General features: G+C 34.1%; 1 protein-coding gene across 1 annotated transcript in view; it reads right to left on the bottom strand.

Moving 5' to 3' along the window:
• STPG2 (sperm tail PG-rich repeat containing 2) overlaps positions 1-27,063 on the bottom strand; it is a gene marked incomplete at both ends in the record, with an annotated part of 526,196 nt that overhangs the window by 284,985 nt on the left and 214,148 nt on the right. The window contains one exon of the mRNA XM_080697195.1: positions 22,008-22,167. Within this exon, the coding sequence (XP_080553321.1) occupies positions 22,008-22,167 (160 nt within the window). The remainder of the gene's footprint in view (positions 1-22,007; positions 22,168-27,063) is intronic.

Genomic DNA, 27,063 nt, shown 5'->3' with positions numbered 1-27,063 from the left:
AAATAAATAAATAAATAAACAGCATGGAATTTTCAACCCTTTAGTAACCTGGACAATTTTAGAGTTGATATTTCTTATGTTCGCATTACAGCAGAAGTGTAAGCTATCAATTTCACCATGTTTGGGCTAGTTAAATTTTATGATATATATACTTCACACAGTAAACAAAGTAATCCCCTCTCTAAGACAATGAACTGAACAATGATATAAATTTGGTTTTATTTTAAAGATCAGTTTTGATAGTTTTCTGAGAGTGAGACCTATGTACTCAGGTTGAGTGGGCCTACCTACATCCAAGATAGACAAATAAACACATAAAGAATCATGCAGAAGCCCTCATATGTATTCAAGTGAATAAAAATTAAGGACAAAGAAAAATTCCTGAATGGTTACAACAGAAGAAATAAAATTATTTAGACAGAAGAACATTTAACACTAGCATAAATGCAAAGCAACAATCAGGCAATGTGAAAAAGAGAACTCAGAAACAGAGAAAACAGATTTTCCATTAAGAAATGAAAATTGAGAGTCACATTTCAGCAATGACAATGGAAATCTGGAATGAGAAGACTGACTCTCTAGAATAGTAAAGAAAAATACATACTAAATGCAATGACATTGCCATCAAAACTATATTCCAACAATAAAAATGGAATTAAGATTTTTATTTTAAAAAATTATAGGCCCGGTGTGGTGGCACACGCTTCTAATCCCCGCGCTCGGGAGGCGGAGACAGGAGGATTGCGCAGGTTCGAAGCCAGCCACGCTGGCTTAAGAGACCCTGTTTCAAAATATAAAAAAATAGGTCTGGGAGTATAGCCCAGAGGTAGATGGGCTTCCAGGAACCCCAGTACCACCAAAAATAAAAATAAAAAATAAAATAAATAAATAAATAAAAAATTATAGTATAGTGTATACGTTATAGTTTTGTTTATTTCAAATGTAAAGTTGATTAATTTTTAAATTTTTTATTGGTACATTGTATTTATACATCATAATAAAGCAAAAACCTTGTGTAGACATAAATGTACACATCACCCAGTCACCTAAAACTAAACTCCTAATACTCCCTACAAAATCAGCATTTCTTCCAGTAGTCTCTGTCTCACTTAATGGCATATCTCCTCTGCTAGTTGTTCAGCTATAAAACCTTAAAGTAATCTTTGACTTATCCCTTTTCTCACAGAATACATCAGAATTATTGGCATAATACTATTACTCTTGCTTTCCAGAAATACCTAAATTATAACACCTCTTACCACCCTGACTGCCAATATTTACTGCAAACACCTGTCATCTCTCACTGATACACGGCAATAAAGGATTGGTTATTTCTGCTTTTGGTCCCCTCCAGTCTAAAAACCAGAATAAACCAGAATAAACTTGTTAAACATGTCAGGCCATATCAATTATCCATTCAAAGTCAGCTAACAGCCTTCCATCTCACTGTGAAGCATGACTTTGTATCCAGGTGCACATCACATCTCTGGGTGCTTATAATCTCTCAGTTTTTTTTTTTGTTTGTTTGTTTTGCTGTAGACTTATTGGCTTCCTTGCTGTATCTTGAAGTTGTCAGGTCTTCTTGTAGTATCTGTGCTCTTTATCTTCAGTTTCCTCAATTCCACCAATTTATTCTGGTCTTTATTCAGAAGACACTTTTCCAGTGAGGCTTTCTTTGATTACCCTATCTAAATCTCAGACCACATTTTTCTGCTAACAAATATGTCACATACTATATACTGTATATTTCACAGTTTTTTGGTTTGTTGCCTTTCCTAGAATTTCTGTTCAATGAAAATAGAAATTTTATACATATAGTACTTTATGACTAGAACATAATATGTACTGACTTGAATGAAGCACTTGTTACTAAAAGCCTTTTGCTGAAGGTATTTCTAAAAGATATTTAAGGACTTATAAAAGATATTTCTTCTTTTCTTCAGGAAGAAGGAAAATGGCCATATAAGGGAAGCACAACATGCCAAAAAAGTAAAAGAAGAATAAATGAATACAGAAAGAAATGTAGATTAAGTCCGAATACTGATTTTTATATAAGACAATTATTAAAACATTAAAAATAAGCACTATTCAAAAAAGCAAAGATCTTAATGAAATATCAACTTTATTATACGTGCCTGCAGCAATACAAAAGGTATTTACTACAAGAGTAAAATTAGAGTACATGTATCTATATTCCATACCAGCAAACAGAGGAAATAGGGGTGGGAGTGTCAGATGGTGAGAAAGACTTGAATCATTCTAATAAGAAAGACAAGAAGACTGGGGGGAGGAGGAAGGAAGAGAGAGAGGAAATATACAAAAATGTAGAAAACAATATAAAACAGACATTTTGCAACCTAGTTATTAAAAAAATCCTCCTGTTTCCTGAATGTTAGTAAGAGATAGAACCCTATTCAAAACAGGTCAGAGAGTAGTTGAAAATGAAGGGTGAAGGGATGAAGAGTGGTATACCAGACAAATTATAATAAAAAATAATGTGAATATAGTAAAAAAGAAAAAAGAAGTATGAGTAAAGATAGAGTTATTTTAACATGATAAAGTTACAGTTCTCAAGAAGGTTTTAATTTATAGATACCCAGTAATATTGATTCTAAGTTATTAAGCAAAAATTAAACAGAAGCATAAAGACTAATTGCAAAATACATCACGATAGCAGAAGTTTAGCACACTACTCAAAGTAATTAATACATTAAGCAGGATACAGAAGATATGAAAATTTCAATTAATAAGCTTGATCTAGGTGACATCTATAGGTCATTGTTTCCAACTGCTGCCAAATGCACATCATTTTAAATGCAAAAACAGCATTTATAAAAATACTATTAGGGAATAAATCAAGTTGTTAACAAATTTTAAAAACTAAGCAGTGGATAAGATCACATTTCCATACTAAAAAATCACTTTGGTTAATAACAAGTTACTGAAATACTAGTCTTTTTAGGGCTGGGGGTGTAGCTCAGAAGTAAATGTCCCAGGGTTCCATCCCCAATACTGAAAAAAAAAAAAACTGCAGAAATGAAAATTTTTAAAGGTAATTTTAAACTACAGGTCAAAGGAGATACAATAATATAAATTGGGATATATTTTGAACTGAAGAATGTTGAAAACACTATTAGCAAACCAGATAGGTAGTGAAAATAAATTAGTGAATGCCATTATGTTAAGTCAATGCGGGTTTGAAATTATTTAAGACAGAATAATAGATGATGAAAAACTTCCCACCCCCCTTTTTTTTCTTGAAGCCAGAAAGAAATAAACAAAATCTGATAACAAAGACAAGGAAAATTCAACAAGAAAATATTACAGACTATCTTCATTTGCAAACATATGTAAGGAATTTCTTGAGATAATATTGTGGATCTAATTGCAAAAAGCAAAACAAAAAAGCTTCCACTTTGCAAGGTACTAAAAGTAGTAAATATAAATGAAGGACAAATTTTATCATATTAAAATTAAGAAGTTAAGCTTATCAACAGGAATTCTTAGGCAAAATATAAATCACAGAAAAGTCAATATATGCAATATGTCTGTCAAGTATAATTATAATATATAGAAAACAATTACAGAAGCTCACAATCTGCTGCGTGCATGTATGTCCCTATCATTCCAGACTACATCATGATGTGAGACTACAATGTACCAATAAAAGTATACTTAAAAATAAAATAAAGCTGGGAGTGGTGGCGCACGCTTGTAATCCCAGCATTCGGGAGACTGAGACTGGAGGATCATGGTTCACGGACAGTCTCAGCTACTTAGTGAGGCCCGTCACAACTTAATGAGACCCTGTTTCAAAATAAAGAATAAAAAATAAGGCCAGGCGTGGTGGCTCGCGCTTGTAATCCCCACGCTTGGGAGGCGGAGACAGGAGGATCGCGCAGGTTCGAAGCCAGCCGCGCTGGCATAAGAGACCCTGTTTCAAAAATATAAAAATAAGTCTGGGAGTACAGCCCGGAGGTAGAAGGGCTTCCAGGAACCCCAGTACCACCACAAAACAAAAAACAAAAAATAGGGCAGGAGTTGTAGCTTGGAGGTCAAATGCCCCTGGGTTCCATCCCCAAACCCGCAAAATAAATAAATAAATAAATGCTTTCATCACAAAAAAATGAGAAAAGAAAATAATCTTTACTAATAAATGAGCAAGAGAATTGAAGAGGCACTTTATAGGAGGTTATCCAGATGGCAAAAGAATATGAAAAAAAAAAACACATTTTGTTAGTCACAAGGAAAATACATAGTAAAACTTCAATGCAATGTTCCTAAACCAGAATGGACAAATAAAAGAGACTAAAAATACCACATGTGGGTGAGGTTTTAGAGCAACTGAAGTCTCATACACTATTGGTAGAAATATAAATACTAAATTTACTTGAAAAAAAAACTGGTAGATAAGAGTTGTTATGATGAAACATCTGCAAACCCCATGAACCAGAAGTTCCACTCCACTATATACAATCAAAATAAATGCATATTTATGTGTACCAATAAATATATACAAGAATGTTCACTATAACAATATTCATAAAAGCACCAAACTGGAAACAAACCAAATTTCTATCAGTAGTAAAGTGAATAAGGAAACTGAAATATGTTATTATATTGAGAATGAACTAATTATTGTTTCCTGCAACAACATGGATTATAGCCCACAAATTACAAGGATGAGTGAAAAAAGCCAGACAGAAAACAGCACTATCTTATTCAATTATAAATTGAAAATAACAAAATAAATCATGGCGACAGAAGCCAGTATAGTCACTTCTTTGGAGTATTAGTAGTGACTAGGAGAGTCCAAGGAAGCACTGGGACTAGGGGTGCTTATAATGGTCTATCTCTCTCTTGGCAGTGGTTACATAGGTGAATCACTGGAAGAAATGCATTAAATTGTATCTAATAATTTATGTATTTCTCTACACATTTTTATTTTCTATGCTTTTTGTGTGTGTGTGGTACTGGGGACGAAACCTAGGGGCATTCTACCTCCAAGCTACACCCTTGGTCCTATTTTTTATTCTTTTTATTGTTTGAAACAGGGTCTCGGTGAGTTGTGAACAGCCTTGCTAAGTAGCTAAGGCTGTCTGCAATCCATCATCCTCTGATCTCAGCCTCTCAAATGCTGGTATTACAAGTGTGAGCCCCCACACCCAACTTCTATGCATATTTTAATGTGGTTTTTATTTTAAAACATATGTTGTAGCTGGGAGTGGTGGCGCACGCTTGTAATCCCCGCGCTTGGGAGGCGGAGACAGGAGGATCGCGCAGGTTCGAAGCCAGCCACGCTGGTTTAAGAGACCCTGTTTCCAAATAAAAATGTAAAAATAGGTCTGGGAGTGTAGCCCGGAGGTAGAAGGACTTCCAGGAACCCCAGTACCACCACCAAAATAATAATAATAATAATAATAATAATAATAATAATAATAATAATAAATAAAAACATATGTTGTTCAAAGTTGTTGAATATAATTAAGAGTACCACAGGGATTTATAGAAATATAAAATTTTATCTCTCATTAATTGCTTTGTAATACATTTATAACAAAAATTACATATAAAACATGATTCCAAAAGTGCTACATTTTTAAGAGATGGATATGTTGAACTTGTGTTAATACAATTTAGCTTTATGTGTAAAAAAGACTTTTAAATAAAGTTTTAATATCTAACAATTTCATAGAATTTCACAGTATACTTTTTCTAAATGAAAATCTCCCTTTTACTGAAGAATAAACTGCCCACATAATCTCAAGTTCAGACAATGAAAGCTTTCCACAACACAGATTGATGTTTTAAGTTATAGGGTACTATAATGTATTCAGGTAACCAATGCTGACTCTACAAAGTAAGCTACTAAAATCAATTTTTATCACTTGAAATCTATTGCAATTAGAGAGGAATGCCAAGTCACTGACACACTAATGGGTTTCAAAATATTTCAAAAAGAATAAGGAAATTGCAAAGTGTTTTAATTGAAATGCAGCTCCAGTAAGTATAACAAATTGGATGACATGAGCCTTCTGAAAAACTACCATATAAAACTATCACACCATAGAGTGTTGGACTTTAATAAATTTACAGCATTATCTAACTACACTTTTTGTAACAATCATCCTACACTAAACTATTTTAAAACCTTCATTATATCTTCTAATATAAAAGGAGTTGTTTTTCTGTGTTCCAAGTGTTTGATTTTTAATTTCATTTTAGAACAACAGTGTAGCATTTTAAAAAAGGATCTGCTCTACAAAATTAGACAGGGATTGCTTGAAAAGAATATTATATCTGACTGAAACATATTTTTCAAGTATTCAACTACAACAGTACATTTCATGGAAATGATTAAACTTAAATTAGAAATGAGGTTTTCTAATTCCTGAAGTGTTAAATTAACAGTTGCAAAAAATGATCATTTCTGACTGCAAAAGTTGTAACAATTATGCATGAAAAGTAAAACCACTTAAAGAATATCATGATTGTCAGTCTCCCTATCTTTCCCAATTTCTTTAACCATTTTTTTGTTCATCATTAATAACATGTTGAGGCAGGGCAGAGGACCCGGGAAAAGGAAAGGAACAAGGCCATCTACATGCCTTCTGTGAGGTAGGGGAGATAAACAGCACCAGGAAATCAGGGGCCTGACCAGCCCACAAGATAATCATTCAATTAAGGATCAAAACTGTGCAAAAGTCATTGATTTCCCCAAAACCCAATTTTGACCAATCTTAAAAGAACATATAGAAAATCATAGGAAGTCCTAAAACACACTTCCTAAGAGCTCCAAGGTCATTCTCTTTCCAGGACCTCCCATTTTGGGAGTGAGCTACTTTGTCTTTTATCTTTCCCTGATTTAAAATAAACTTTCATATTTCTGCACCCTTCACTAGTCCTTGAACTTGATTCATTAAAATCCACTAAAGAAGGACTCTAAAAGAAGAAACATCTTGTTTCAATTTCATTCTTTCATTGTCCTAAATTTTTATGATTATCTTTCATGGACTGAGAATGAACACTCCCCCTTCTCCAAACACACACATTTCTATACATTTTTTAAATTATTCAATGAGCTCAAGAAAAACTATTTTCCTCCTCCTCTTCCCACCTTTCTCTTTTTTTATTCCCTTCCTTGAACCCTAATTTTAATACCTCACCAGCAGCGAGGTTTGGAAGCCTCAGTTCCCTATATTGGCTTCACCATGGCTGCTTGCCTTCTGCATAGCTCAGTGGCTAGGTTCAAGAGTGGACTTTCTAAAAGGACCATATAGAAGTACAACAATTTTTATGATCTAGTCTCAAAATTCACATAGCAACTCTTTTGAATACTCCACTGGTTGAGACAGCAATGGCAGGTCCACCCAAAGAACTGTATACATACTTCAGTACTTGTTGGGAGAGGGACAGTGTTGCTTTGTGTGAAGAAAATACAGGATCTCTGGAAAATACAATCACTATAGCCTACTCTCTGGCTTCAATGTTTCATATTTCTTCCACATGCAAAAATATAAACAATCCCATTGGGAGATTTCTTAAACTTCATAAAATTATGGTATTAACTCAAATCCAGTATTTTGTCAGATAAGATGGCTCAGATGTGGATGAATATCCCTTGTTGTGCTTCTTTTGTCACAGCTCTTTGTAAACCATTTCTCTCCATCTAAAGATATTACACTAAAGAGTCAAATATCTCCTAACAAATATCCAACACACCAATAAGAGACAGACATAGTATAAATGCTATATATAACACCAATATTCAAAGTAATAACAAGACATAGCAGTCACTGGTGCACAGCAACTCAAAGCCAGTTGGTCATGTGGTGCCAGAGGTTAGGACTCAGCCTGCCTCCTAGGAGTTTTTTAATGTGTTTCATAACTCTATCCTGTGGACTCCTGGTCTGTCCTCTAAGTAATTGCTCCCTTTTCCACTAAAAGTAGCTCATGTTTGCAGGTAAGAAGTCTTTTCAGCCAACTTCCAGTCTGTATACATCTGAGAGTCCAAAGGTCTCTCTTCATTTCATATATGCCTTTCCCTCTTAGATCAAGATAATAGGATTATTTCTCAATTTTAAGAGCTTAGCTGGACAAAGTGGTGCATGATTATAAATCTAGTACTTGGGAGACTGGGGACAGGAGGATCACAGATTTGGGACCAGATTCAGCAATATAACAAGACCTTGAGTAACTTTGTAAAGCCCAGTTTCAAAAAATAAACAAAAAGTCTGGCCATATGGCTTTGAGGTAGAATGGCCCTAGATTCAATCCCCAGTACCACCAAAATAAACAACAAAAACCTTTAAGAGCTTTTATTTTATTAATTTATAAATCACTCCAAGCCGGGCATGGTGGTGCACGCTTGTAATCCCCCCCCCCCGCCCCCTGCGGGAGGATCCCGCAGGTTCCAAGCCAGCCATGCTGGCTTAAGAGATACTGTTTCCAAAAAAAAAAAAAAAAAAAAGGTCTGGGAGTGTTGGGAGTGTAGCCCGGAGGTAGACAGGCTTCCAGGAACCCCAATACCACCAAAAAAAAAATAATAAAAATAAAATAAATCACTCCATTATTCAAAGCCATACACATAAGATATCTAAGACAAGTGCTTCTTTTTATTTTACATATAAACATGGATGTTTACATATACATATATATGTATGTTCATATACATATATAAATGTATGCTTTTTCAGTTATTCTTTACAACTTCCCATCTCAATAACCTCTAGTCACTTTCTGCTTTAAGGCTAACCACTCATCTTTAGACTTGGATTCTATTACCTTATATTTTCTAAAATAGTGCTTCATCAGTACTAGCTCTCCATTCCTTGACTATTTAATTTGTCCTTATCAAATTAACTTTTCCCCATAATCTTTGAAAGTTCTTTATCATGAAAAAAGTAAATTACTACATCATAACACTGGAAACTATAATATCTATACAATATATGGGACAATTCCATCTACAATATATATTAATTAGCAAATAATATTCTTAGGTATGCTTCTTAGGTTTTATATAAATAAGGAAAACTTACCTAAAATATACTTAAAGTTGCCCCCAAAATAATTTTAGATTGAAAACTAATGAAATTAACTTATTTTCAGTAATAAATCTCTATCGTTTTGAGTATAGATATAGAACAAATCCTCAAAATTTATCTAACCAATGTTTGCCTTCACTCAGAATTATCTTGCATGTTTAAGCTCAGAAGCTTTTCTAGAAGCTAAAGAAAAACAATAAAAAATTACACATTTATTGCAATCAGTTAATGGCACTCAACAAGAGGGATGAACCGCATTTTGATAAGTTTTATACTACTTGTGAAGCTAGAATATTACATGTCACTGAGAAAATAGAAGAAATAATTAGTTTTCACACTACAGTGATTTTTATATCAAAGGTATTACTTATGTTTATTAAAAAAGTGAACAAAACTACCTTCATGGGATCTGTTCAATTAACTTCTAAGATAAATTATATTTGTTTCCTAAAATAATTTCCAGTGGGAATGTGATGCAGAAATCATAATGTTATTTCCATGAGAAATGATCTATACTTTCTGAGTGAAATAAGTCTCAGTACCTGATAGGTCCAGCCTCTGAATATTGTTTTATATGCTATACTGCTGATATTTATTTAAATATTTGGCTTAAATAAAATTTTTTCTAAAGTACTATTGCTATTCTTTAAGAAATATTAAAATAAATCTTTTTAAGTTTAAAATTATATTTTGAAACTAAAATTATTAAATTAAGCTAAATTCTTTACATTTCATTTTAAATTAAAATACAATTTGCTTACCATAAAGAACTATGTTCATATGTAGAGAATAATTTTAAAATTGAAAAATTAAAAAAATAAAAATTCTTTAATGACCCAAGGTTATTTATTACTCAAATGTTTTTTGAAGATAATTTCTTTTATAACATTATTTGAATGCTATGCCCAGCCCATCCTAAATTCCCAATCCACCTATTTTTCTCCAGAGCATTTATAAGCACCTGGTTCCCTGATTTTTTTTTCCATATCCAATTCAATGTATGAGAGTGCAGTTTACCACACTTTCAATAATATTTTCACTTTTTTTTTTAATTTCTGAGCATTTCCTTCATTAAATATCCCAACATAGTTTCATATGAGAAATGAAAATGATTTCCAGGAAGTTGGCGCCTAAGGGAAGCAGCACATATTAGTCTTGCTGACACTCAATCTTCATTGCCTTAAAAAGAGCATTCTTACAAAAGCCAGAAAGCACCACAACTTTTAAAAAAAAACAAACAAAGGTGACAGAAAAAGGCTAGAAGACCAATCAGAGAGGAGAAAAGAAACCCACCCACCTTGTAGCCATTGGTGCCGCAATGGCATCATCTTGCCTCACTGCACCTGACTCCAGAGACACACAGGAAAACAACCAAGGACGTGAAGTAAGAGGCTACAGATCGTCTGAATTGTATGTCATCAGTTCCTCCTGCACAAACACCAGCTACAACTTCCAGCCGTGGTAGCCAAGCTCACCATGCCCTCCAGAGATCCAGAGGAGCACTCAGAAAAAAGAAAAAGAAAAGAAACCCACCCACCTTGCAGCTGTAGGCACCATGGCAACACCATCATGCCTCACTGCACCCAGCTCTAGAGATGAACAGGAAAACAACCAAGGACTTGTAATAAGCAGCTGCAGATTATTAGAATTGAAATTCATCAGTTCCTCCTGTGCAAACAGCGACTACAACTTGTAACAGTGACGGCCAAGCTCACCATGCTTTCCAGAGATCCAGACCAGCACTTAGCAACACCACTCAATCCTGTGGGGAGCCATTAAGGTTTTACCTTATCTTGTCTCACCCTTACTCAAAAGTATACTTCTGACTGTCCTTTGCCCAGGGTCAACAAGGTTTGGAGTCATGGAGTCTAAGTAAATAAGACCCTCTTGGAATGATTGATGCTAATTGTTCTGTCTGCTAGATAAGATTAGGTTTACCTCATACCAGAGTTTGTCTGACTTGCTCATGATGTATGTACTTTTTACTTGCCTTTTTTTGCATTCCTGTGTAACCCTAAGTTAGAAACTGTATAAAAGGGCCATGAGAGAATAAACTTGGCACTAGTAGTGACTAGTAGCCCTCCCATGCATGAATTCTTTAATCCTCACTCCTCTCTTCAGAACCCATACTTTTGCCGGCTGGCTCCGACAGGTGGTGTCCCATACGGGGAGATTCTGAAACTGAGGATCCAGTGAAGGACACTGCTGAATAAAAAAGGAGCAAGCTCAAAGACTCATGGTGGTAAATAATGTGAGAGTTGTAATATACAATGGGTCAAAAGAATAGTCGTTTGCTTTTTGTATTTATGTTAAAAATATGCTTTGTGCTAGGGGAACTAAGATAGGACATAAGCAGCTTTGTCATTTTGTAAATTTTGTAAAAAAATGTTTGTCCCTAGTTTCCTGAAGAAGAAACAGTTAGCATAGAAACATGGAAAAAGGTTGGAAAAAAGATATAGGAGTATTATGATATCCATGGGCCTGAGAAGGTGCCTGTGGATGATTTCAGTTCATGGGCCTTGATTAAGGACTGTTTGGATTTTAGACATGAGCATGAAAAAATAGACTTAAGTGATGATGAAAGCAAAAGTGTTCCAACAGCTCCACTGGAACCAGAACATGAAGGTGCTTTGCCTTCACCTGTTAAGGAAGATGAGGATACTTTAGATCCTGAAGAAGAGGAGCAGCTTGAGGAAGTTGCTGCTCGGTACCATCAAGTTAAGGGCTTCTCCAGTTATCCCAGAAACTAAATCACTGGAGCCTGACTTTCATACAAAATGATTATAAGAAGCCATAGAGACTTTGACTAAACTATTAAATCATATAACTCCTTCAGATAGCGAGAAGGAACGACTTCCACAGTATTCTCCTATTATCAGCAATTTGACCCTTCAAAATTTTCCCACTGTAGCATTTCCTAAACAAAGCATTGAAAAACCCAGACCTTTATCTTTATATCACCACTTCAAGAAGCTATGAATCAGGCTGCAGATAACGAAGAAGATACTAGTGGATTCAGAGTTTTCTCCTGGTTACTGAAGACCCTGATGGTCAAGGGTGTGTTATTAGAGGACGTAGAACCTTTCCTTTTAAACAATTAAAAGAATTAAAAATGGCTTGTGCTCAATATGGGCCAAAGCACCTTTTACTCAAACCATGTTGGAATCTCTCTATGGAGGCTTTGTGTTCTTCTGATTGGAAGCAGATAGTCTGAGCCAGTTTATCAAGGGGTGATTTTTTTATTATGGAAGTCTGAATTTTCAGAACAATGCCAATCCACAACAGATTTGAATGTAGCTAAGGGAATACCCATAAATTTTGACATGTTAGCAAAAGAAGGGCGATTTACAGAGACTGTTCAGCAATTAGAATTTAGTCTAGTTCTTATGCTCAGACCAATGCTGCTGCATGTTGAGCATGGAATAAGTTGCCTTCTTCAGGAAACCAAACTGCAGATCTTCAAAAATAAGACAAGGACCAGATGAGCCATATCAGGATTTTGTAGCTAGGTTGTTACAAACTGCTAGCCAACTTATAGGCGACAGTGAAGCAGGGTTGTTGCTTGTGAAACAATTAGCCTTTGAGAATGCTAATACTATTTGTCAAACAGCTTTACATCCTTTTAGAAAGAATGGAAATCTGTCTGATTATATTCAGTTATGTTCCGATATAGGACCAGCATATATACAGGGATTAGCTATGGCTGTGGCTTTACAAGGAAAAACTGTGCAGGAGATTCTTTTTCAATAACACAAGAGTGGAAAGTGCTATCTTAGGAAATAGCCAATAATCTAACTCCATGTCAAAAATCTGTTGCAAAGGATATAGTCACTGTCAGAAGATCCTGTAAATCTGTATATATGATACATTGTATGGATGATATTTTATTAGCACATATAGATGAAGAAATTTTGTTATCAGCTTATGCTACCTTACAAACTGTATCACAAGGTAATGGTTTGATTATAGCTCCAAAAATAGTACAAAGAGAACCACCATATACTTATTTGGGAAACATTCTTTATCCCAAGATTATTAAGCCACAAAAGAATCAATTATGTAAAGATAATTTAAAAACATTAAATGATTTTCAAAAACTTTTAGAAGATATCAGTTGGTTAAGACCATCCTTAAATATTACTACTGGAGAATTAAAACCTTTATTTGATATCTTGAAAGGTGACCCAGACCCAACTTCCTCTCGGATCTTAACAGAGGAAGGATGTGTTGCTCTTAAAAAAGTTGAATTGGCTACTGAATTTCAAAGAAAACAATACATTGATTATGCAAAAGAATGGGCTGCTTATATGTTGGCATCGGCACATACACCCACTGCTGATTTGTGGCAGGATGGACCATTAATGTGGATACATTTACCCACTACTACAAGCAGAGTTTTCCTGCCATATTGGGAATTAGTTGCCTGCTTGGTGTGTTCTGTCAGGTCAGAATCTATAAAATATTTTGGTAAAGATCCTTCACTTATTAGTGTTCTTTTTACTAAACAACAAGTACAATGGCTTTTTCAAAATGTTGACTCATGGGCTATTGCTTTTGCATTCTTTATCGGAGAAATTGACAATCATTTACCTCATGATAAATTATTACAGTTTGTTGATAAAGATGCCCTATATTCCCTAAAATAATTCATACCACTCCCATATCTCAAGCGCTCTTGGTATTTACTGATGGCTCCTCAAACGGTAAGGGATCTTATGTAATTAAGAAACATAGTACTATAATTAAACATCTATTACATCTGCTCAAGTTGTAGAATTGCATGCAGTAGCAGCTGTTTTTCAACATCTCTCTGATACCCCTTTTAATTTATATACTGATAGTTTATATATAGCTAATGCCCTTCAAGCATTGGAAACAGTACCATATATTGATACACATAATAAATTGATAGGTAATTTATTTCTTTGAGTTCCAGTTCAGATCTTATCATGCCAGCATCGTTGTTTTATTGGGCACATAAAAGCACATCCTGCCTTACCTGGTCCTTTGGCAGAAGGCAATCAAATTGCTGACGATGCTACAAAGTTAGTCTGCCCCTCTCAGAACAAACTCAACGATCACATTCTTTACATCATCAAAATAGTGCTGGTCTGCATAAACAGTTTCAAATTACTCGAGAAGCAGCACAACAAATTGTTAAACAATCTCCTATATGTCCAGAGCATTTGCCTGTTCCTCATTTAGGTGTGAATCCATGGGGATTGGTCCCCCAATAATCTATGGCAAATGGATGTTACACATATTTGTGCTTTTGGTAAGCAAAAGTATGTTCATGTGTCTATTGATACTTTTTCAAGATTTATTATGACTACTGCCCAAACTGGGGAGGCCGCTAAGCATGTGATTTCCCATTATTTGAAATGTTTTTCTTTCTCAGGCCTTCCTACCTGCATTAAAACTGATACTGGTTCAGGATATACTAGTATGGCTTTTAAACAATTTTGTAATACATATAATATTCAGCATATTATAGGTATGCCCTTTAATCCTCAAGGACAGGGTATTGTAGAATGTGCCCACAATTCTTTGAAAACAACACTTTTAAAAATAATAAAAAAAACTGGCTGGGCATGGTGGCGCACGCTTGTAATCCCCGCGCTTGGGAGGCGGAGACAGGAGGATCGCGCAGGTTCGAAGCCAGCCGTGCTGGCGTAAGAGACCCTGTTTCAAAAATATAAAATAGGTCTGGGAGTGTAGCCCGGAGGAAGGAGGGCTTCCAGGAACCCCAGTACCACAAAAAAAATAATAATAATAATAAAAAATGGGGAGTTATATCCCCATTCACCATAGAATTCCTTAAATCATGCTCTTTTCATTCTTAACTTCTAAAATGCTGATAAAACTGATAGCACAGCAGCAGATAGATATTGGCATCCATCCTCCAAAACCAATTTTGCTCTAGTAAAATGGAAAGATCCTTGCACAAGAATTTGGAAAGGTCCGACCCTGTACTAATATGGGGACAAGGACATGTTTGTGTTTTCTTACAGGATGAAAATAATGCACGGTGGATACCTGAACAGCTGGTGCAACATGTGGATCAAACAAAAATGGAAGACCCTAGTGTTAATGCCAATGATGCTCCCAGCTCCAATAATGACTGAAACATATTGGGTTTATGTTCCAGATCCTCTCATAATTCATCTGGCTGTTTGGAAAAAATGGGAGATCACTGTCTTCAGTAACAGTCAATGATGGATAAGATTTCCTTGGGACAAGGAAACCGAAGACAGGATATACAGCTTATATCTCTGTATTACCAAAGACAGGTAATCCTTGATATTGGAAGGAAACAACCTAAGACAGGCAGTCTTTTTTGAAAATAATAAAAAAGGGGAAAGCGTGGGGAGCCATTAAGGTTTTTACCTTATCTTGTCTCACCCTTACTCAAAAGTATACTTCTGACTGTCCTTTGCCCAGAGTCAACAAGGTTTAGAGTCATGGAGTCTAAGTAAATAAGGCCCTCTTGGAATGATTGATGCTAATTGTTTTGTCTGCTACATAAGATTAGGTTTATGTTGTACCAGAGTATTGTTTGACTTGCCCATGATGTATGTACTTTGTACTTGCTTTTCTTGCATTCCTGTGCAACCCTAAGCTAGAAACTGTATAAAAGGGCCATGAGAGAATAAACTTGGCACTAGTAGTGACTAGTAGCCCTCCCATGTATGAATTCTTTAATCCTTACTCCTCTCTTCAGAACCTGTACTTTTGCCGGCTGGCTCCGGCACAATCCCATTCAGTAAGTGAAATCATTTCTCTGAAGAGATTATGGATACCCTTGTTCTGTGCCTCTATTCCTTCTTTAATGCCTTTTATCCATAAGTTATGATGTTTCATATTGTTCCATAATTGTTGGGTGTTTAGGCTCTGTTGTAATGCCTCTTATTGTAATGTCTTCTGTATACTGTTGACTATGCTTTTGATTTCGAATTGACTGTCTTCTTTTTATTTTATTTTTTTCTGGTACTGGCTCTGAACCTGCGTGATCCTCCTGTCTCTGCCTCCCAAGCGTGGGGATTACAAGCACGCACCACCACACCTGGCTGAATTGACTGTCTTCTTCTAACAGTGATATTCTGTTTTCTATTTTATCTAATCTTCCAAAATTTCTTTCTATTGCTATCTTCATTTCATTTATTGACTCCTTCATTTCATTCAAGACCTCTTTCTGATTCTTAAGGTCTTAATTTCTTCTTTTATTTCCTGTACACTTACTATGAGGCTTTTCATCATATTGAAGTTCAGGATTCAAATAATCCTCCTTGCATTTTTTGCAGATGAATATTGGTATCTCCCTTGTTGTTTAATTGTAGAAGTATTGTTTCTTCACTGTTCCTCATTCCCATGTTTTCAGAGTTCTTGGGTTTATGTTTCTGTTGTCTGGACAACTTCTCTTTGTTAGTCATTACTGATAGGTTCTGGTTCATATCACAACTGGAAGGTACAGTTCCAGTTACCACTCACACTTTGATATTAACCCTGAAGACAGTGTCTACTATGACTACACTGTAGATCATTAATACTGAGTTTCTCTGGGGTTCCTTTTGCCCACTGATATGGTGGTATTGATGGGTTTCAGGTGTTAAAGTCAGGTATTCTGTCACTACCTTTATATAAAGTCAGCTAAGAGGTGGGAAAAAAATAGTTTGTGACCTATGCATTTTTTAAACCTCGAAATGTTAGCTGTTGAGCATTTCCTTCTATTGGTTATGGTTAGTTTATCTTTAGTGTCTGGCAGTCCTTTCCTTTAGATTACCTCTCTGATCCAATCTTTGCCATATGTATTTAGAGATGTCATCAGATTTATGCAAGGGCTTTGAAGTTGTGTGTTTTAAATAGTGAGGGTTAAGTGAGGGGGAAGAAACTAGAGTGATGGGTTCAGGAATTAAGTAAGGTAGAAGATATGATAGAGTTGAATAAGAGTTTAAATATAGTAAGGTGAGGTAGAATCTGGTAGAGAAGAGGGATAATAAATAAATAGTAGGATTCTTATAGTCAGTGTAGAGTATTTAGCTATAGTGAAATAAAATAAATTGAATATAAGACAAGGAGATACAAAAAGAAAAAGAAAAAACGTTTTGAGGGAAGAAAGAGTAGATAGGAGAGAGGGAAGAAGCTTGTAAAAGAAAATGGGGAAGGGAGCAAACAAACATGCAATAAATAACAAAACAACCAACTAAATAAACAATAGCAAATCAAAATCAAAATAAAACAGAAAAAAATGAAAAACAATAACAAAAAAACACACATAAAGCATGACTTGTTCTCTGCAGACCTCCTAGGTCTGCATGGATACTTTTAATCACTTAATGTCAACTCACTATAGTCTGTTCTCAAGCATGGTCCACTATCTCTCATTTGCTAAGAAATCTATAGTAGTAATGTCAGATTGTGGCCCCATTTTTGGTTCTCCTGCAATGTTTTGGACCCTGTGCTGGTGTCTTTCCATCAGAGCCAGAGCAGAGGTGCCTGCACCCCTCTGGCACCTATTACTACACTGTGCTTGGGTCTCAGGTTGACAGGTGTCACTGAAAATGGGTTCTGTATAAGTACAAGGGATCTGTGCTTTCTGGCCCTAGGCCTGAGCCTCCCTTCTAATACTGATGGCAGGTGTCCAATGTAATCTAGGAGCAATGCCCAGTGACCCTGTGTGGGACCTGTACCCTGGGCGCTAGGGGCCTCTCCTGCAACTCTGTAGGTTATAACCTGACCTCCTCAGGGGTGGACTCCCAACTCTCAGACCACCGGGGTCTCTGCAGGTGCTCTGGGTAGTCTTTTACTGAGAAACGCAGTTAACTTACTGTCCTGTGGGGCTCCAGGTTTCTGAGGGCACAATGTACTGCCGCAGGTGCAAAATTCTGATGAGTGTATGGGATATCAGATTTTTTTTTTTTTTTTTTTTTTTTTTTTTTTTTTTTTGGTCCCTGAAGTGAGGTGCTGATTGCTTCAGATGCTGGACTTCTGCTGCAGCTTACTTCACCTCAAGTACTTGGCTTCCTTGCTGAGGATATCTTAATGTTGCAGAGCCAGCAGACATGGCTCAGGTGTGTGGCCCAAGAAGAGGTGGGCCTTCACAGTGGTGGTATTCACCAGATCAGTCACATGCTCAGACTCTGCTATCTCCTGAATTTTATTCAACCATGGTACCATTTTTTTGTATTTTCATTGCTATGTATCTTTGCTGCTTTGTTTTTCTTCTTCAAGAAGCTGCCTTCTCAGTAAATTTTTGTTTGTTACACCTAAGATGTGCTGCATCCCACAGTCACTTTTTTCCATACTTTTATAAATAATTTTATGTGATATACAAGGAAATTCACATTTTACACATAAAGGTCCATTACTACAGTCCTTGCTTTGCCCTTCTCTGGTGTTGTTAAGATAGCTTTGTGAGTATATCTGTAGGCTTGGGCTCCAAGAAACAGAAGATTCAGGGGTGACCATACTGGAAAGTTCTTGGCCTGGCAGGCAGAACCCTCCCTAGTGGGTATTAGTTGTATATGTACATAGGAAGGTCTTGGTACATGAAGAAAAGTGCCACAATTCTGAGAATGAGAATGCGTTCTGCCAAACTCTGTTCCTGCCCCCCCAATACAGGGTGATTCTTTGTGACTTTGGGCTTACAGAAATCTTGCTGTATATATTATCTAGACAGCTTATTTCACAATCATTCTGCAGTGACAAAATCTGCTGCTAAATCCAGAGGAGATGAAAATTCAGGAAATCCCTTCCCAAAGCTTGACGCTAAAGCCTAACTATCACAAAATGGCTCCTGCCTCAGTTCCACAAGCTAAGAGAGGTAGGGCATTTCTCACTTGTCAGTACACCATGCAGTTTCTGTATTCAATAAGTTCAGTCTGATGTTCTCCTCTATCACTGCCTCCAAAGTAATTTTTCAAACTTTGTTGCATTCTCTTCCTTCTTGTAACCCCTTGCCCCAGTTCTATTGGGCAGAGACAGGGAAAGGTTCAGAACCAGTGGATTCCCCCTAGTTCTCTGTTACAATGATCAGAATCTCTGAATCTCTCCATGTCTCTGTCAGCCTAATATAGAACCTTAGTATAGTCTCTCAAGCAACCTTATCATTCCATAACTCTTCTCTAGCTATTTCCAATTCCAGACTGTGGAGAAGTTGAGACTTGCAGCCTTCTTCAACTCTGCCACTTTGATCTCCCACATGATCTATAAATTAAGTCAGTCTCACAATTTCAGTTATGTATATAAATATGTATTAATATTATATATTATACATAGTTATGTATATACATATCCACATAAAGTTTAAAAATAATTTTATTTGATAAATAAGAAATATTACACTTAACATAAAAAGGTTCATTCCACTGGCTTTAAGGTAAAAGAAAATTATCAATGTTCAAATGACAAATTACAGGGTAAAGAAACACTTCATTTCTAAAAATACATGTGATATGAAAAAACATTATTCCTAAGATAAGCATTAGCAAGAAGCCTATAACAAAGAGAACCATCATCATCGTATCTTGATTACATAATACTTTTATGATCAAAGGATTTAATATAATAGTTGTCCCCATATTAAAAATAATTTGATGTTATCAAGATCAGTAAACAAAAATGGGCTATTTTCATTTTAGAGCAGAAAACCACATTAGTGTGTAAATATTCAAAAGAATCAAGAATTCTTTGTCATCAATAAAACCTAAAAGAATCAATAAAACCTAAAAGAATCAATAAAACATAAAATAATTCTTTGATCAACAATAAAACCTAAAAGAAATAAAAGCTGATTAAAAATTAGTAACCTATATAGAAATTTGATGTATCAAACTTCAATATCTTTTCCTCAATTACATCAATTTAGAAGAGTTAGAAAAAATGAATATTAATCATTGATTATTAAAACAAAGCATATATACTAATTGGACCTAGGTACCTATTAAATCTGTGTTAGAGCTATATTTTAGACTGTATGCCTTATGTAGCAGATTAAATTTAAAATGATAACCAATTTTATAATTACTATGATAGCTATACATATCAAAGAAAGCCAAATTTTATACATCATGGCCTCAGATAATGGCTTAAATCCATATGACTTTTTCTAATGTGTTGATTAAAGACAGGTGTGAGATTTCTGTTACCATTTCTTTGAAGTATAGTCCACTTTAAGATGCATGATGGCAAATCTGACAAATTACTGGTATTAACCAATGTGATAAACTCTTTTCATTTACCAAACTGAATATTCTGCAGTCGTATAATGATTTCAACAGTCACCATATCTTTGACTTCCGAATAATTAATATCTTTATAGTGAAAACATTCTCCTCACCTTCCAAAGTCTTTTAGAAGCTAGTGTTAGCTTAATATGATAAAAAATTTTTACTTTATAAAATTTATATAACTAAGGAGCTTAAGATGTTCTGAATATGATTGAAATACAATCTTATTAATTTTTTGTATTCTTATGAGAGACAATGCATAAAATACTATTTCAACATTGTAAAGTAGAAACTATTGAAACAATTAGCAAATTTACTTGCTCTAGGCTAAATACTGAAGCAATTTAAAGTCTCAGTACCAATCATGTCACTTAAATTTTTATTATATATTCATAATATATGTTATGTATATATTATGTAAAAATTATTACATAATTTTTATGCAGAGAACAGAAAAAGAAAAAGAGAGAGAAACTTCTTTAGGCACCATAAAACTGAACATAACCTACTTAAATAGAGTGTCATGTGGCTACTTGATACTTGATTGTGTTTGGTGATACTGACAGTACTAGAACTTCAACAAGCTACATTCTCTGCACCTTTTGGTGATTACATATTATGTGTGGTTAGGGACACACTGAAGAACATTCAATTCTACTCTATAAAAAAACTAGAACTTGACAAATAAATAATGATGCAAAAACTAAGTAAAAAAAAATGAAAGAAGTCAAATTTCAACTTAAAATGGATCTTCAAGCTGGCAATATGTCTGATTCTTAAAAGACAATAAAAATAAATCAATCCTCTATGGATCTCAGGCTCCCTAATATTCTATTTTTTCTTAACAGGTTGTATTTTCCTGCTTTGGTTTTTATTAAAAATTTTGGGGAAAAGAATTTTCTAGCCCTGTTTCACTTATTTTTTTTCTTCAGATTCTCATGATGATTCATTTCAACAACCTATTTAGTGATTATATTTGCAAATTATTATTGAAAATTACTGCTCCTGATATTTACCTAGTTTTCTTGTATAGAATAGCATACTAACAGAAAGTTATTAAATCACTTTTAGACAAGAATCATTACTAATAACTGAATTAATTCCAATTTTAAGCATCAAACTTGGTTTTAGATTTTGATCCCTCAAATAAATATTTATTTTATATTAGCTGCTTGATATTTGAGAAAACTAAAAATAATTTTGTGTAAACAGAAAGCATATTACCAAAATTTGGTAATATGCTTTCTCCTTTAATAATTTTAGCATATCCTGAGCATGGTGGCGCCCGCTTGTAATACCTGTGCTTGGGAGGCAGAGACAGGAGGATCTCACAGTTTCAAAGCCAGCCACGCTGGCTTAAGAGACCCTGTTTCCAAATAAAAATATAAAAAATCAGTCTGGGAGTGTAGCCCAGAGGTAGAAGTGCTTCCAGAAACCCTAGTTCCAATAATAATAATAATAATTATTATTATTATTATTATTATTATTATTATTTTAGCATATAATAAGTTCTCGATTTTGACTTTGGTAAAATTAAAAACAAAATTCAGATAAATTTTCTGATATTTAGAAAAAAATTTTAAATTCTTCATAAAGTATTTTGATATTTGGTATTTTTGTCCTACACACTTTAAAGCGGCAAAGTGAATGTAAATGTGTTTTACAATCAACCATTTCAATATTAAAAAATCCTTAGACTTTCCCCAATAGACTTAAATGGACAATATAGACTTACCTGGACCATCAGTTATTTTTTCCAGGCACCGAGGAGTTGTACTAAGAAAGGAGGCATGTTTTCTTTTAGCCACCAAACTACGAGGTGGCATGTATTTATGTTTAACTTGAGACATCTCATATGATTTTTGAACATCATAGCTGCCTGGTGCTGGAATATCCTAGAAAAAATTTTAATGGATGAGCATAATCATACTTCATATGAAAAATATTCAAATACATATTAGATAAATGTTCACACTAAGCAATGGTATAAGTAGAAAATTTTTCTTTAATAAGTCATTAAGACAGAAATGTGAAAGAGGATCCCAAAATCTATGTCCTTAATAATAAAGGTATAAATTTACTTGCCAAAAATTAAAATAAAAAGAATTATAAAATTTAGTATTAAATTCTTTTTTTAAATAGTCTTTATGATATTGATCAGGTCTCATATTAAAATTTAATAATAAAAATCAAATTTTCTACAGGAGTGAAAGCAATTTCTGCTTTCACTCCTATAGAAGCAATATTTCTGCTTCACTGTTTTATGTGAGCAAACTAATTCTGTAAATGAGACTACATATTTTAACTTTAAAGATTACAGTTAAAAGGCTTCCCTTTTCATAAGTTATGTTTTTATATAAAATTTCAGTTATATTAACATTTTAATCAACATGAACCAACATCGATATTAGTTACAATAATAATTTTAAGCTAAATTAAATACAAATACCATATATATATGTATATATATATATATATATATATATATATATATATTTTTTTTTTTTTTTGGTGGTACTGGGGTTCCTGGAAGCCCTTCTTCCTCCGGGCTACACTCCCAGACCTATTTTATATTTTTGAAACAGGGTCTCTTACGCCAGCACGGCTGGCTTCGAACCTGCGTGATCCTCCTGTCTCCGCCTCCCAAGCGCGGGGATTACAAGCGTGCGCCACCACGCCCGGCGCAATACCATATATTTTTGTAGTTAATGCAATATCTGTTGCTTACTAGCTGTGCGACCTTGGATAAACCATTTAATGTCTTCTGTAAAGTGAGAAAATTGATAGCATTATGTTATAAGATTTTTGTGAGGACTGAATGAGCTAAAACAAGTAAAATGCTTAGATTGATACCTGATTATATAGAAGTGTGTAGCTAATCTGTTTTAGAAAAGCATATAAAAAAGAAGATTGAACAAATAGAAAATTATTTTAAAGTTTCAAGTCAAACAAGTTTGTATACTGAGAAATTATACTACTGAAATTCTTCTAGCATTCTTAATTTATAAAACTCACTTATCTTCTTACATCCACATAATGAACATCAAGCACATGCCAACATTATCTTCTATTTCCAAAGAATTACTAACTAGATAAGGTAAGAATACTCATCATGACTAGGATAGGAGATTCTTTTAGAAAACTTCATATTTCTGGCTTGAGTCCAGTGTCAAAAACCAAATGTCATAAGTAAGAAAACTTAAAAAAGTAACCAGCTGTTTTCTTCTTGCCTGCCTCAAGATTATGTAGAGGAAGCAGTAAGTGTAGGCTAAGGATAAGAAGAGTGACAGTAATTCCATGCATGACTTGGGTATCTTTTCAGGCTGCTTCTGTGGTGTGTGAAAAAGAATGCCCAAATACAAAAAAAAAAAAAAAAGAGTATACAACATACCTAGAGTATTTGGCAATCTCTGTAAAGATCTTCATTGCACTTACTATACACATTAATTTTCTCATCAGGACCTATTATTGTTTCTGCTTCCCATAACAACCTGCCTGGTGTCACCACATAATCCTTCTTTCATACTAGATAAGATTAATCAGTTTGGCACAGGAATCATTTTTAAATGCCTTGAAGCAAAACAAAGAAACTATGTCAGTGATTTTCTTCAACAATAATTTGTTCCCACCTGGGAAGATTTATTAAACTAGTTATGTTATGGCAACATATTCACAATTCAACATATTCACATCTTTCCTGTCTTTTGAGTATATACTACTTATTATGACCACCTCTTTTTATAACATATGTATCTCCCTGAAACATCATTCCCTTATCTTTGTTATCAAATGTTATTGACCTCTTTTTATTCATCTTCCATATGTGTTTTATCTGATCAATAATAGATATTTTAAGTAAAAATCTCAGGCCAATTATTAGTAAGACTAATCTGAAACTTTGTCTAGAAACAATAACTTAATATCCATATGTAGTACCCTAAAAAAGAAAAAAAAAACTAGTATATGCAGATAAGATTATTAAGTCTCTATTGTTAATCCTTTTATACATAACAGAAGATAGGAAAGAGACATGAAGAATGGATATCATTTCTCATGTTTTTTTTTTTTAACAATATTTGAATCCTCCTTCTATGTTTGGGAAATTCCACACAGAAGCTAAAAATATCTGATTTTCATCTTCCAAGTATCTTTTCTTTTACCTAGGACATGAATCTAGGTCATGGATTTAAAATCTAGCTTGTCAATTGGCAGGCAGTTATTCAAAGAAACACAGGACATTAAAAATTTTTATTCTAGTGAGAGGATTGGAGCACTAACATTCATGTACTGTTCCCAGAGGAAACAGTAGGAGGAAAAAAGTGAAAGAGGCAATTAGAGATTCAAGGAAAAAGTCAGAAAATGTCAGATAAAATAAAATACATGTCTCAATGGAAATTAAAGATAAATCTAAGGTATTCTGACTTCATTTTCTAAAAAATCAGGTCCCTACCCAAAATTAATGTAAGACTCACAAATTTAAAATGATTAATATTTGTAAAGTTTTTAGAATGGTATATGACACAATAAGAAGCCATAGTGTTTGCTTTCACTGCTATCATCATTGTCATGATGGGCAGACCCATATGAAAACCTCAATAATGTTTCCTTGCCTAAAGAAGAGTAATAACTAGACATTTAAATGCAAAGATTCTGATATCTTTGATTCACACATTTTATTTTTATTTTTAATTAGTTTTATAAGTGCAGTACAATTATGTATCACAGTGAGGTTCAATGTGATTTAAAAAAACACATGCACACAGCTTATTATTATTTCCTTCCACATTTCAGCCCACTCTCCCTTTCCTCCCCATATGAGTTAGTGAGATCAGTAATAATACTACCATGTATTGCCATAGTATTATTTGAACTGTTCCCTTCTCCAAGCCTCCCTCCTTCCTTCTCTAACTCCCTCACCTAAGCTCCTTCAACTACTTTATGGTCTATTTCTGCACTAAAGTGTCTTATGCTTCGTATTTACTATTTTTCACATATGAGAGAAAACATGTAATTCTTAACTTTCTGAAACTAATTACTCTCACTCAGCATAATATTCTCCAGTTACATACATTTTCTGAAAATTACATAATTTTGTTCTTCTTTACTGATTGGTAAATTTCTATTGTTTATATATGCCAATTTCATTCATTGAAAAAAGTATTTGCTTACTTCTTCCAGAACCTATAGAGATAAATTTGTTTTTATTCCTGATATTTGTTATTTATGCCATTTCTTTTTTTCTTGCTATATAACACACAGAGTTTCCTATTCTATTCTGTCTTTAAAGATAAAGTAGGTCTATATTATTAGGTATGTAAAATAGGCTTATCTTTACTTTTGAGTTTGTCTTCTCCTTGCAGTTATATGAACATTTGCTTCACATATATATGGAGCTGTGCGTGCAAATTTAATATTATCTTATTCTGGAAAATTTAATCTTTGAAAAATATTGATAGTGTCTATGAAGTTCTAAACTGTTTTTTTTTTCCTCATAACTTCATTGCTACTTATGAGTCACCATTCAAAACTGGTAAATTTTTCAAATCATAGTTGTGTGTGTGTGTGTGTGTGTGTGTGTATGTGTGGTTCTGGGGTTCCTGGAAACCCTTCTACCTCTGGGTTACACTCCCAGACCTATTTTATACTTTTTATTTGGAAAGAGTCTCTTAAGCCAGCACGGCTGGCTTCGAACCTGTGCAATGCTCCTGTCTCTGCCTCCCAAGCATGGGGATTACAAGCATGTGCCACCACACCCGACTAAATCATAGTTTAAAAGATATTTGTGATCTATGAAAGCAAGAGTATAATTGATATATATCATTTCTATTTCTACTGGTATATATAATATATTTTATAACAAAATCATTTCCTATGATTTGTGCTAAAGTTAATTTTGTTTTCTTGAGCAATTTATCATTTGTTCTGTTGTTTCATAGCTAGGTATATTCCGATCTCAATTATGTACCAAATTCTAAAAGGGAAGAACCCTTCCTAAAATGTCACCAAGTATGTAAGCAATGTCTGACTCAAAAAACCAGTATGTCATCCTGGTATTACAATGGCAGAATTGGTAGGTGTGCCCAGGTCAAACAGTGGAACTTAACAGAGTTAATGGCCCAAAAATAGTGCTTAATTTTTGCTGCTCATGGTCAGATAACCCACACTTGAGATGATACACTGAGCTGGTCCTTACTGAAAAAGAACAAATTGCTCCTACGCCAGAAGAGGAGGTTACACAAAAGAACAAAATATTTCAGAAGAAACTGAAGAAACAAAAATTTATGATATGGGAATAAGTTCAGAATAAAAATAAATGCAAAGACAAAAAATCATATAATGTTCTAGAGTTATAATTATGGGCAACTGAACTACTTCTTTGAGTTATGAAATGAATGTTCTTATTTCATTTGATATATATCATTTCTATTTCTACTGGTATATATAATATATATTTTATAACAAAATCATTTCCTATGATTTGTGCTAAAGTTAATTTTGTTTTCTTGAGCAATTTATCATTTGTTCTGTTGTTTCATAGCTAGGTATATTCCGATCTCAAATGTATCTTAAGATGTCAAATATATAATTATAAAAGTTATTTAGAAATTCTTTCATAATAAAAAATGTCATACAAGTGAAGAGACCTAAGAAGGATTCAGTCAAACTTTCAAAGCTTTCAATCAAAATATTTAATAAAGTATACATGATAAAAGTTATTGTCATAAATGTAGAGGTTTGTCTAATAGTGCAAAAACTTTTTATTAAAGCTATTTACCAATATACTTACCTAA

The sequence above is a fragment of the Muscardinus avellanarius genome (genome assembly GCF_963383645.1).
Source record: "Muscardinus avellanarius genome assembly, chromosome: 6".
In the NCBI taxonomy this organism is placed as follows: domain Eukaryota; kingdom Metazoa; phylum Chordata; class Mammalia; order Rodentia; family Gliridae; genus Muscardinus; species Muscardinus avellanarius.
The sequence above is the reverse complement of the archived record's forward strand: the minus strand, read 5'-3'. Positions and strand labels throughout refer to the sequence as shown.